The sequence below is a fragment of the Eschrichtius robustus genome, chromosome 4 (assembly GCF_028021215.1).
Source record: "Eschrichtius robustus isolate mEscRob2 chromosome 4, mEscRob2.pri, whole genome shotgun sequence".
Lineage (NCBI taxonomy): Eukaryota > Metazoa > Chordata > Mammalia > Artiodactyla > Eschrichtiidae > Eschrichtius > Eschrichtius robustus.
The window spans coordinates 152,439,984-152,453,163 of NC_090827.1; the positions used below are offsets into that span (position 1 = coordinate 152,439,984).

The following is a 13,180-nucleotide window of genomic DNA, read 5'->3' on the forward strand; positions in this document are numbered from 1 at the left end:
TTTTCTCCTTGTCTGCACTTGGCCCTCGTAGCGTATGGTGGAGCCTCCCGCACGCGGCCGCCTGGGACTCCCTGACATGGGGGCATCGTGGCCGCGTGGCCCTGTGCCCTAGAGGTCAGCTCGTCTCCAGCCATTTGCAGGGGCCGCAACCGAAACAGACAGGCCAAGTCAGCGGCCTCAGCAGGGGCTCCTCCAGGGACGGGTGTAGTTTATTGGGATGGATGTAGGGAGGGGCCGGCGGGGTGGATGGGTGAGTGGATTCTGAATGCGCTTGAGTGTGATTGCGGCCCAACCCACTGCGAGCACACCCCCGCCCAGACCATGGGGGCACCTTCCTGGGCTCCCCAGCAATAGACATGGTCGCATTTAAAACATCTCCAGGGCTTCCCCGGTGGCGCAGTGGTTAAGAATCCACCTGCCAGTGCAGGGGACACAGGTTCGAGCCCTGGTCTGGGAAGATCCCACACGCCGCGGAGCAGTTAAGCCCGTGCGCCATAACTACTGAGCCTGTGCTCTACAGCCCGCGCGCCACAACTACTGAAGCCCGTGCACCTAGAGCCCGTGCTCTGCAACAAGAGAAGCCACTGCAAAGAGAAGCCCGCGCACCGCAACAAAGAATAGCCCCCGCTTGCTGCAACTAGAGAAACCCCACACGCAGCAATGAAGACCCAACGCAGCTAAAAATAAATAAATAAAACGAATTTTTTTTTTAATTAAAAAAAAAAAAAGTCTCCAGTCAATGACCTTCTCACTGTTACTCTCCAGGTGTTTCCAGGACCCACAGCAGGGATGCCATTTCCCATCCGTAAGGCGCCTGGATCAGATCTCCTCTGACATTTATTCTGCCACGTGAACCCTAACTTTATCTAAACCCCCAAAAAAGAAAAAAGAAAGAATTGTTGGAGTTTCCGTTGGAAGCGTAACCCAGGTTGCGTACAATCATGTGTTAACTTTGGAGGAACTGGCATCTTCATGACACTGAGCCAGCCCGTCAGGAACCTCAGGAGTCTGTGCAAAGCCGTCACATTTAAGGAGGTGATATTTTCTACATGCACGTGCCATAGGTCTCTTTGTTAAATGTATTCCTATTTTCTACATTTATAATCATTGTAAATGGACCATTGTTTCCATTCATGTTTCTAGCTTGTTATTGATAGTATGAGGCAAATTTTAAAAATTAATATTTATCTATAAATATTGCACTTAGTCATTCTGCCACATTCCATCATTGGTTCTGGTTGGTTTTCACTGGAGTGTCATGAGTTTTTTAGGTATATGATCATGTCACCGGCAAAAGAGGTGGGTGCGGAGAGAGAGAGAATTTGATATCTCCTTTTATAGTATAATACCCCTTAATTTTTCTCCTTATGAAATTCAGTAGACCCTCCAAAACAATTTTTTAAAGGTAACAATGAAGTTCCTAAATTTTCTCTTTTTCTTCTTTAAAATTAAAGGCTATAATTTTTCCTCCAAAAACAGTTTTAGCCATGGATCCTAAGTTTAGACAGAAAGTGCTTATTTTTCTTTGCTTTCTAGAGTTTTTACAATTTCAGTTTTTATTTCCCCTTCAACTTAAGGATTAATTAGGGACATGTTTCTAAAAGTCAAATTTGTAAAGTTATGGGTTTGGTCGTCTTTTCATTATTTGTGATTTGACCGGGTGATGACTGGGGAAGATGGCCTGTATAACATCTCTCATTGCTCGTTTGTTAGGGTTTTAGATCAGTTTGGCTGTGATGTGATTGACGCCGGGTGAGCACTCCCTGGGTGAAGTGCGTTTCCCTGGGTTCTGACTGTTGCACGGCCCCTTGGCAACCCCCAGCCCCCCACCTGCCCTGGGCCCCAGGCAACCCTGACGTGTTTGCGGTCACCATACACTGATTTGCACTTCTGTTTACATTAAGTGAAATCATAGAATTTGTGCCTGGCTTTTTTCACTCAGCGTAAAGGTTTTGAGATTCCTCTACGCTGCCGAGAGCATCAGTGCCCTCGGGTGGATGGACCAGCCTTCGTGTGTCCGTTCACCTCCTGACGGGCGTTGAGGGGCCTCTCTTTTGGGCTCTTACAGATTGGGCTGCACAGGCCATTCCCACTGCGTCTCCATGTCTCTGGGTAGATGCCGAGGAGTGGGATTGCGGTGGAGGTGCACGTTTGATTACAGGAAACCGTCAAACTGTCGTCCCAAGCGGCTACACCCCCGCCGTCCGGCCGGCCGCGGGCGAGGGTCCTGGGTCGTCCCGGCTTCCCAGCACGTGCTGTGCTTGGTCTTTCTCATCGCAGACACTCGTGTGGGCGCCTGGTGGTCTCGCTTTGTGAGTTCAGTTTGCACCCTCACGACCGAGCGTGTCGATCAGCTTTTTGTAAGAGCAGACACGTCTTTTCAGGTTCTTACTTGCCATCTGTATCTCTTCTCTGGTAAAATGTCTATTCAGATCTTCTGTTTTTAAAATCAGGTGGTTTGTGTTCTTGTCCTTGAGTTGTAAGAGTTCGTTATGTATTCTGGATATCAGAGTTTATCAGACGTATGGTCTGCAAATATATTCTCACAGTCTTGCCTTTTTTTTTTTTAACAGTGTCTTTTGAAGAACAAAAGTTTTTTGTTGATGAAGTCCAATTTATCAGTTTTTCTTTTAAGGCTCATGCTTTTTGTCACCTATGTAAGGAATCTTTGCCTAGGTCAAGGTCACAAAGATTTTTCTTTTATGCTTTCTTCTAGAAGTTTTATAATTTTAGCTTTTCCATTAGGTCTATTACTGAGCTTTGTATAAGGTGTGAGGTTAAGGAAGACATTTTTGAGTTTGTGCGTTTGCGTAGGAATATCTCATTGTTTTAGTGCCGCTTGTGAAAAGACTATCCTTTCTTCACTGAACAATCTTTGCAACTTTGTCAAAAACTCACTTGACCATATATGGGTGGGTCTATTTCTGGACTGTCTATTCCATTCCGTGGGTCCACATGTCAATTCTCCTGTCAGTACCATACTGTCTGGATTATAGTAGACCTTGGAAGCAAGCAGGGTAAGTCCTCTAAAGTTGTTCTCCTTTTGCAAAATTATTTTGTCTATTCTAGGTCTTTCGCCATTTCCATATAAACTTTAGAATCAGCTGGTAAATTTGTTCAAAAAAGCCTATTTGCATTTTGTTTGGGATTGCACTGAATCCATAGATCAGTCTCGGGAAAACTGATCTCATAGCAATGCTGGGCCCATGAACATGGTGTATCTCTCTATTCGTTTAGGTCGTTTCAAATTTCTCTCAACAATTCTGTAGTCTTAGGTAATACAGGCTTGCACATCTATTAACAATATAGCCATAGATTTTTATGTTTTTGTCAGCATTGCTAATGGAATTGTTTTTATTACTTTTCTTTTTAATAAATTTATTTAGTTATTTATTTATTTTTGGCTGCGTTGGGTCTTCGCTGCTGTGCACGGGCCCCCTCTAGTTGTGGCAAGCGGGGACCACTCATTGCGGTCGCCTCTCCCGCTGCAAAGCACGGGCTCCAGGCACGTGGGCCTCAGCAGTTGTGGCTCTCAGGCTCCAGAGCGTAGTTGTGGCGCACAGGCCCCGCCACTCCACGGCTTGTGGGATCCTCCCGGACCAGGGATCGAACCCACATCCCCTGCATTGGCAGGCAGACTCTCAACCACTGTGCCACCAGCGAAGCCCTGGAATTGTTTTTAAATTTCATCTTCCAATTGTTAGCTGCTAATATATAACAATCCATTTGTTTGTTGTCTATTAATCTTGTGACCTTGCTAGATTCACTTATTTGTTCTAGTAGTGGTTTTATAGATTCCTTCGACTTTTCTGCACAGATGATATGTTGTTTGTTAACAAAGACAGTTTTACTTCTTCCTTTTCAATCTTCATGCCTTCTGTTTCTTTTCTTGTCTTAGTGCAATGGCCAGACCCTCCAGTACAAGGGGATTGGGAGCATCCTTTGCTCGTTACTGAGTTGAGGAAAGTGTTCAGTATTTCGCCACAGACTATGATGTTAGCTGAAGGGTTTGCTAAGGTTTTGTTTGTGGCTGAGTACATAATACATAGCTGTTAAATGTTTAAAACTCATTATTTGCCAAATATTCACTGAGCACCTACTATGTGCCAGGCACTGTTGCAGGTGTTGGGAGGACAGCCATGCGCTGGTCAGGGTCCCTGCTCTCAAGGCGCTTACCTTCTGTTGGCAGAGACTGACACAAAGAAGCAAGCAAGCATATAGTGTCACTTCAGGTAACAAGACGGGCTATGTAGGACCATAAAGCTGGGTGATGGGACGGCGCGTGGTGAGGGCTGTTTTTCTTTGCCCACTTTATTTTGGGTTCATATTCTCATTGATAATCAATAAAAATTTGTGGCGTTACGTGAGAGTCTAGTTTCATGCTTCCCACAAAGGGCTCAATCACCCCAGGGAAATATGGCTCTCTTCTCCAGGGTTCTGAGGCCCCTCCTGTCACTGGCCACGTGTCCGAGCCCCATGTCTGTGTGTCTGCAGGCAGTCTGTCCACTCGGTGACTCTGCCTCCCTCCCCTGCAGAACTGCACGCTGTGTCCCACGCATGGCAGCACCTGGCGGGTTCACCTCCTCTGCGTCTCCCTGCGGTGTCTCCTGACCAGGGGCCTTCGCATTTCTTTATGCAACACTCTTCACTTGCCAATTGTCACAGAATTTCCTTTCTAGCTCTTGAGAGTCTGAGTGCAATTGCACAGATCTGTGACTCAGTTTGTGGAGAACAGACATTACATTACGGAGTCTCCCCATCCATAAGCATGACAAGTATCTTTCTTTACTTAGGTGTTTTTTAGTTTTTCATTAAATTTCATAATTTTTCCCATAGTTTTATTTCAAGTTTAAAAAGCATTTTTCTCTTTTAAAAAATTGACTTTAGTCTAAATGCAACATGGTACCCTGGATTGGATCCTGGAACAGAAAAAGGACATTAGTGGAAAAAGTGGTGACATCTGAATACAGCCTGCGGTTTGGCTGACAGCACAGTGTAGGTTATTTTCGCTTTGATGAACGTACCAGGGTTAACACGGGGTGATGGTGGCCACTGGCGTTCAGGAGCCCTTGGACTACCTGCGTGACTCTTCTGTAAACCTAAAATTATTTCAAAATGAAGTTTTAGAGATCAGCTTTAATTTACGTACTGTTTAAATGGACATCGTTTCCATCATGTATGAGGTAGCGTAATCGGATGCAGCCAAGGTGGTGAATGCTGAGAAGGGTTTTGACCACAGGGGCCACCAGTGCGCACAAGGAGTCCCAGGAAAACCTGTCTAGAAAGACCCTGGGTTGGGAGCAAGTAGGAGGCGGTTCGGGAATTCAGCGCAAGGAAGAACGGCAGGTGCAAAGGCCCCGAAGGTAGGGACGTCGCAGCCCCTCACTCCACGTCGCCGCCCGCCCCGCCTCCCGCACCGCGGGCCTGCAGAGAAATCTGAGCACCCTCATCTCCTACAGGGTCGGGGTGGGTATTACGTCAGGGAGGGAGGAGGACCGGGGGGCCGTGGACGGAGGGACCGAGCAGAGCTGCGGCAGGCGGAGGCCAGGGCAGGCCCGGGCCAGCCCCTGTCCACCGTCCACAGGCCGGGGTGCGGGCAGACCCCGTCTCCTCCTGTGCGGGCACCCCGCGGACGCTGTTCTAGAAATCTCTCTCTAGCTGTTGGGTTTCTGCGTAACCCGCACCCCGCACCCAAGTGTGGGACCTGCTCCAGCGTTAGAAAGGTGCCGCCACCTCCTCCTGCACTGAGGTCGTCCCCGGGGCTTTGTCTGACTGTCAAGGAGGGCTGGGACCCCCGCCCCCGCCCCGGCGCTCCCCTCCCCGCTAGTCACCGGCAAGCTGAGGCTGCGAGAAGGGCCAGGACGGGGGGGGGGGGGGCGGTCAGCCCCTGTGCCTACACCCCTACGTGGCCGGCGCGGCCGGCTGCGGGACCACCGCCTGGGATTCGGGAGGCTTGGGCTGCGGCTGGCGGTCCAGCCTTGGGCACCGTGTGGGGACGGTGCGGGGGCCGCGTGCGGAGGCGGGGTCGGGTGAAGGGCGGGGGCCGCGGGGGAGGGCCCGCAGCGTCCGTGCCGATTTTGGTGCCGGGCATCCACACCGCGGTAGAGTGAGCGTTGGTGCCCCGCCCCGGCCGTGGAGAGACCCATCCGGCCTCCAGCGTCCCCTCCGCGTGCTGGGGTAGCTCCCCCCGGGCCCTCTCTGCCTCCTGGGGGCCAGCGCAGCGCTCCGGTGGGGGCAGGGCCAGGCCCCTGGTCCGGGGTGGGGCTCCTGGTGTGCAGAGCTCAGCACACAGCGGGTGCCCAGTGAACGCCTGTTGGATCACTAGGCCCAGAGCCCACACAGCTCGTTGGAGGAGCAGGTCTGGGGACCCAGACCACCCAGGCAGGGAGGCCCCTCCAGCCCCCACCCCAGCCTCCACCCACTTTCCCTCTTGGGACAGAGATGTAGACGAGACTGGTTCACCCACCTCTGCCTTAGGATGCCAGGACTTTCCGGGGGGAGAAAGAGCTATCGGTCACTCTCACTTTAGCGTGAACGAGCTCCTTCAAGGGGGGAGATTTGCGTGAAAGCTGCCCGCCGAAGCTGTGGGGGGCCCCCCCGGCCAGGGAGGCTGGGAAGGTTGCAGCTGCTAACGGACTGGGGCTCGCTCCTGCTTCCCCCACCGCCTGCCGGGGACGGCAGCCCCAGAGGCGGGGAGATGCCGGCCCCTCGTCCAGGGAGCGATGAGACAGTGTATCAGCAGCCCTGCTCGTGACCAGTTTCCTTGAGCCACTGGCTTGAAATCTCCTTTGCAGAATTCTGCAGATGTGGGTGGAAACTGACGCGAGGCTCTTGGTTTTCTGTTAGCGTCTGTATCTGCGCCGACGGCCGAGCCCCGTCCAGGCGGGCTCCCCGTCCCTACAGCCTGTGGTGGCAACTACCCTGCGACCCTGTAGTAGTTTCGGCAGCTAGGAAGACCCACGTGGTGCAGGCATGGCCCGGCCCGACGGAGGTCCAGTTTTCAGCCCAGAGCACTCAACCAGAAGTTGCCGCCTTCCCACCAAATGGCTCCCTCTGCCCACACGGGGGGAGGGGGTCACTCCCGAGGAACCGGCAGATGCAGCATTGGTGCAGGTGTCTGCAGGGCAGGGAGTCTCTCCAGGTTCCGTGCAGCACGGACCCGTGCAGCCTCAGAACAGAACAGGAGTCCCTGGAGCGCGGAGGACAGCGCAGTGGAGACTCCGAGAGAAGCGGGCAGGACAGAGCCGGGCCTCGAAGCCAGGGCGGGGAAGGGGGCACCCCTGGATATGGGTGTAGAGGGGCGGTGGTGTCAGCACCCACCCACCCACCTCGCGGCTTGTTCCCGAGGCGTGGACTCAGCTAGCCTTGGGCCGCGCTTGGGAGGGACCATCACGGGATGAGAGGACAGAGGCAGGACCTGCAGAGACCGGTGGCTGGAGAGGCGGGGGACAGGACGGCGGGCACAGGGCAGCAACCCGGCCCGGGGTCCCCTCAGGAGCGTGGCTGGTTCCCAGGGGGTGTGCAGGGGTGACGGGGCGCTGGCTTCACACCTGTCGGCCGTGTGTGGGTGTGTGCGGGGCGCTTCTGGGGGACTGGCCGCAGGGGCTGAGATCGGCTGATCCGCAGCGCTAACCACTGCGCTCCCCTCCCCATGATGCCCGTGCATCCGGGTGCAGCGGGGCTGGGGCCGCCGCGGGCCAGGACCACGCTCTGAGGCTGTAATTATGCATCTCTGTCCCGGGGGCCGAGCCGGAGAGAGCATCCGGGGAGGTGTTTGTTGTCGCCTGTGAATCAGGAGCTCACGAGGAAAGTGGGGCTGGCGAGGCAGAGAAATTATGGCCTTGGTGCTGCCACATGCAGCTGCCAGCAGTTCTGGGCCAAGGCCGGCGCCCAGCCCTACACAGTGGCCGAGAGCCCGCCAGACGCCTGTCGCCTGTCCCCCGCGCCTCAGCCCACACAGCCGTGCGCTCAGCCACGCTGCCACCTCGAGAGGCTGAGCCTCTGCTGCATTCCGGGCCCAGAGCGGACACACACGCACACAGCCACCCACAGACACCGACGGACACACACACACACACACACAGCCACCCACAGACACCGACGGACACACACACACACACACAGCCACCCACAGACACCGACGGACACACACACACACACACACAGCCACCCACAGACACCGACGGACACACACGCTCCACCCCCAGAGCTCGCACAGACGCACCGCCGCACACACAGCCGCAGCACAGAGGCCTGCGTGTGCAGTTGAGCCCCCCTTACAAGCACATGAGGCCGCTGCCCTGCTGCGCTGGGGAGCCGGGCGGGACGGGAGTGGGGCGGGGAGAGGGCGGGCCTGGCCTGACTCCCGCCTTCCTGCGCCCAGGGGCCACCAAGGACATGGGGAAGATGCTCGGGGGTGACGAGGAGAAGGACCCCGACGCCGCCAAGAGGGAGGAGGAGCGGCAGGAAGCGCTGCGGCAAGAAGAGGCGGAGCGCAAGGCCAAGTGCGCCAGGATGGAGGCGGAGCGCGAGGCCATGCGCCAGGGCATCCGCGACAAGGTGGGCGCGAGGACGAGGACGGCCCCTGCGCCGCGCGGACCGGGTGCTGCCAGACGAGGGCCTCCGGCTGCCCCTCCCTCCTTGCGGCTCTAGGACAGACCTTGGGGGTGGTCCAGTGGGAGGGGAACAGGCAGCTGAGGGCACCGCACCCCAGGGTCCACGTCTGCTTCACGGGCTCACCAGGACTGGGGCCCACTCTGTGGGGCCCCAAGTCCTTCCTGGCCCTGATGGCAGGGACCCGGTCCCATCCTCCCGGGCTCCTTAGACGGGGTCAACCCTAACCCAGCTCTTCCTGTTGCTGACCCCCGGGACTGCCCCAAAGGACCCGGAGGGGAGGCCCGCCTGGAGGGGAGGGGCAGGGCAGTCAGGGGCTGGCCCACAGGCAGGCCCTGGGTGGGTGAGTCGTCATGGGCGGGGGAGGCCCCTCACCACCCCGGGGTGGGCCTCAGACAGGGTGTTGGGGGAGCGGGTCTGTGAGCTGTGAGGTCTGGCTGGGGGCTGGCTGCAAGCTGGAGGCCACGACCTTTTCCAGAACCATCTGGGCGACCTTCCCCTCGGTGTGAGGGCAGTGAGAGCATCGTCCCAGGTGTGGAAACCGAGGCCCAGGGCAGGGGCGGGTGTATGAGGCTGAGTCGGCAGCTAGGCCACGGGTGGGCTGTGCCCCAGGGGCATGTCCACTGCCCAGCCTCAGTTGCCCATCCAGCGCCTGGGTCAGAAGCGCTGGAGAGGCCGGGAGAGGGCAAGCGTGGGGCAGCAGCTCTGGCCTTGTCCGGGGTGGGCTGGGCTGGGTGCCAGGTGGAGGAGAGGAGCCCTCCCTAGGAGCCCAGGGCGTCCCTGAGCCACGTGGCCTCCCAAGGTCCACACCATCTCGGGGCTCGCCCGCCACCCTTGGGCCGGCACAGGCCAGGCCCCTCCATCGAAGGTGCTCGATTCCAGTCACTGGGTCCTGGAGCCCAGGTGGGGAACTCAGTTTGGGGGGTGCTGCTTCGCTTGCTTCTGTCCTGGCCCCTCACCCCGACACCCCGTCTCTGGGCCCGAGGGAAGCGCTCCCAGACATTGGGGATGAAATCTGTGGGTAGGGGGCCAGGTGGGGGGCGGTCGGGCCTCCCGAGGGCATCTCCACAGTCCCCAGCCCTAGGGGGACCAGCCAAGATGCCCAGGCTTCGGGGCGGGACGGCTCAGGCCGCAGAACCCTCCCACCTACTTGGTGTCTCAGCACCTCAGCCTGACGCAGAAGCTGAGCGGGGGCACAGGCGGGGCGCCTGCAGGTCTCTGAGCCCACAAGGGGTCCCCCACGTTGATGGGGGCGTGGGGGCCACTCACCCTGATGTCCCCCCACTGATCACTGGACACCTTTCCTGGGACCTGCAGAAAGTTCGAGTTGATTTTGCTGGGATGGCAGCTCGTGAGCTCCCCACCCCCAGGACCAGCCCTGCTGCCGTCCTGAGTTGAGGACTCGAGCCTTTCTGAGCTGTTTGCGGAAGAGCCAGGAAGTGCGCACCATGGATCAGACAGCAGAGACAGCCAGACCCCACTCAGGCTGTGCTGGGGGACAGCAGCGTAGCCATCCGGAAATGGAGGACAGGGCTGGGGGGAGTCAGAGGATAGAGAGACAGAGACAGAGATACAGACAGAAACAGAGAGGCAGAGAGAAAGAGAGACAGAGACAGACTGAGAGCCGCCCAGGCAGAGTGTCTTCTGAGAGGGGAGTAATGGGGGGTAGCCGCGAGGGAGGGACAGAGACTGAGCGATGCGGGGGGAAGGATGGGGAGGACCATCTGTCCACTGTCCGTCTGTGTTCAGCCAGCCTGCCAGCCATGGCTTTGCCCCAGGTGGACACCTAGTGGGGAATCCTGGGGGGTGAACTTATTTGTCCCAGCCCTCGAGCCCCCAAAACAGGTCACAATGTGTGGCCAGGTCGGAGCCCCCTGGGGGTGTGGCACTGTGGGCATGGCTTCCCCAGTCTCCCCCCTTCTGAGCCAGGTGCCCAGTGAGCCCCTGCCCCAAGCCTTGGGAACTATCCAGGGGCTCAGGTATGCATGTAGATTGGGGCCAAGGCTCAGCCAGGGTGTGGGTGGGGGCGGGCGCTGACGGTGTGGGTTTCTGTTCATTACACACTCCGCTCGTTTTGCCTTTAATAGCAAAGGCCCTTCTGTCCCTCCTCTCTCCAGACCCGCCAGTGGCCCCCATTTCTCCCAGGGCCCCAGTCCTACGTGTGCAGTGACCTCTTCCCCCCCCCAACCCCAACGGGGCTCCCACTGCCGCAGGGCCTTTGCGTGACTGCTTCTCTCTGGAGCTCCCTGAGGCTCCTCCCTCCCCGCCCCCTCCCCCTCCTTTCCTGTTTTATTTTGCTCTGCACCTGCCTTCATCTGACGCACTCATGCTTTTTACTTGTGTGCTGTTCATTGTCCTTCCCTCACGGGGAGGGCAGGAGCTTTGACTGCCTGCACTTGGCGCTTGGATGCTGAGCTAGCAGTGAGTGAATGAATGAATGAATGAATGAGTGATGAGTGAATGAATGAATGAGAGAATGAGCGAGTGAATGAGTGTGTGAATGAATGAATGAGAGTGATGAGTGAATGAGTGAGTGAATGAGTGTGTGAATGAATGAGTGAATGAGTGAATGAGTGAGTGAATGAGTGTGTGAATGAATGAGTGAATGAGTGAGTGTGTGAATGAATGAATGAGTGAATGAGTGAGTGATGAGTGAATGAGTATGTGAATGAATGAGTGAATGAGTGAATGAGTGTGTGAATGAATGAGTGAATGAGTGAGTGTGTGAATGAATGAATGAGTGAGTGATGAGTGAGTGAATAAGCATCAGCTCCAGGGTCCTCTTCTTCCTCAGAGACACCTAGTGGGACTTAAAGGTCACAGAGTGAGTCCCAGTGGAAGTGGGGATGTGCCCCACCCTGAGGGCACCTGAGGTCCTGCAGCTCCATGTGAGGCCAGGGGGCAGGGTGACCCTCACCCACCCCCACCCGCCAGCCAGGGGCAGGCGATGGATCATGTGCTCCCCTGTCCTCAGGACCCCAGCTTCCGGGGCGGCCACATGGAAGGCTGCACCCCTTGGCAGAGCCCCAGGGCCCTCCAGCCTGTGCCCCGTGGGTCCCCTGGGCAGGGGTCCTGCTTCCCCAGACGAGCACCCCGCCATCTGGGACCCGCATTGGGTGGGTGAGCACCTTTGCTTCTGAACCGCCTCCATAGGTCCCAGGCTGCTCCTCACCCCCGCCAACCCCCAGACCCGCCATGGCACCACCAGCCGCAGCGGCAGGCCTCACCCCACCGTGCCTGGGGCCTGCTTCGTGTGCACAGCCAGGGTCTGATCTGGCCCGCCCAGGGGGCGGGGTGGTGTCTGCTGAGTCCAGTGGCCGGGGCAGGGGTCAGAGCTGGCCCCCGCCCCACACACTGGCTGGGCGCAGGTTTCCTCACCGGCCCTGCCAGAGCAGGTTAGGCGGGACTAGTGGGCCAGGGCCCGTTCCTGGAGGGCGGCCTGCAGGGATGGTGTGGGGTGCGTTGGGGAGCACACAGACGCCCGCCGGGGCCCCCCCCCGGCCACCACAGAGCTGAGTCCGCCGGGTGGGGGCCTTTCCTGGGTGACTGCAGAGCTAACCAAGGCGGTAGCCACTGGGCCAGGCCTGGGGGTGTGCAGGGAAGAGGGCGATGGTGAGCTGCCCCCACTCGTGGGTCAGAGGCGGCTCAGGACAGGTCTGCCGCATTCTGGACGCTGGAGCCCCAGGAGCCCCAGGTCCCCCCAGAAGTGGACGGCGCTCAGAGTGGGAGGAGAGGCGTCCCTGGCGGTGCAGGGTGCAGGCCAGAGCACCCGCCTAGCCCCGGCTGTCCTGACTCTGAGGGGAGCTCAGCGCATGGCGCCCCTGCCCACCGACCCCTCCCCCTCCCCACGCCCCCAGGCCCTGCCCCCGCGAAGTCCACCGGACAGCCGTGTCCTCAGAGCCCTTCTCCACCCGGCATGCTTAGGCAACCCCCTACTGCCCTCCTGCTCCCCACAGGTGGGAACCCTGGCCTTCAGGTGTGGCTCCCCCAGTGGCCCTCGCTGGCCCCGGGGCTCCAGACCCACTTCTTCCAGCCCTCTCCTGGTGCCGTGTCTCCCCGCCCACCCCCAGACCTCATGTCTGGTCAGAGAAGAGGGTGCCGAGCTGCATGGCACGGGATCCCATCGAGCTGCGCCATACAGGGCCCCATCGGGTCGGGGGGGTCCATCAGATGGGGGCCGAGGGGCCAGGCCGGGGTCACGCGTCGTCTGGGCGCCCAGCTCCCCAGGCGATCTCGTCTGCATTCGGGACTTACCATCTCACGCGCCGGCTGGCGCTGCGCGGGTCCAGGTGGGAGGGGAGGCTGGCCCACCTGTGGCATTTGCATACGCTCTTCCTGATTTGCATACCCACCTTCTGGTTTGCGCACGCACTGCCAGGTTTGGTGCTTCCAGCTGCCCACGTTCCGCAACCTCGAGCCACAACCACCCTCAAGCCAGCGCCGAGCTGGTGGGTCCGAGTCGATCCGGCCCCCACACCCCAGGTTTGTGCTGAGAATAACAGGTGTGGGCACATACGGATTCTCACCAGTAACGAGCACCGCATTGCCCAGGGTGCTGGCCGCCCTG

The 13,180-nt window shown here is 58.0% G+C and overlaps 1 protein-coding gene across 1 annotated transcript in view; it reads left to right on the forward strand.

Annotated features, from left to right (window-relative positions):
• The window catches only part of CPLX1 (complexin 1), a 36,670-nt gene that overhangs the window by 20,643 nt on the left and 2,847 nt on the right, over positions 1 to 13,180 (forward strand). Inside the window, exon 2 of the mRNA XM_068542363.1 lies at positions 8,384 to 8,559. Within this exon, the coding sequence (XP_068398464.1) occupies positions 8,384 to 8,559 (176 nt within the window). The remainder of the gene's footprint in view (positions 1 to 8,383; positions 8,560 to 13,180) is intronic.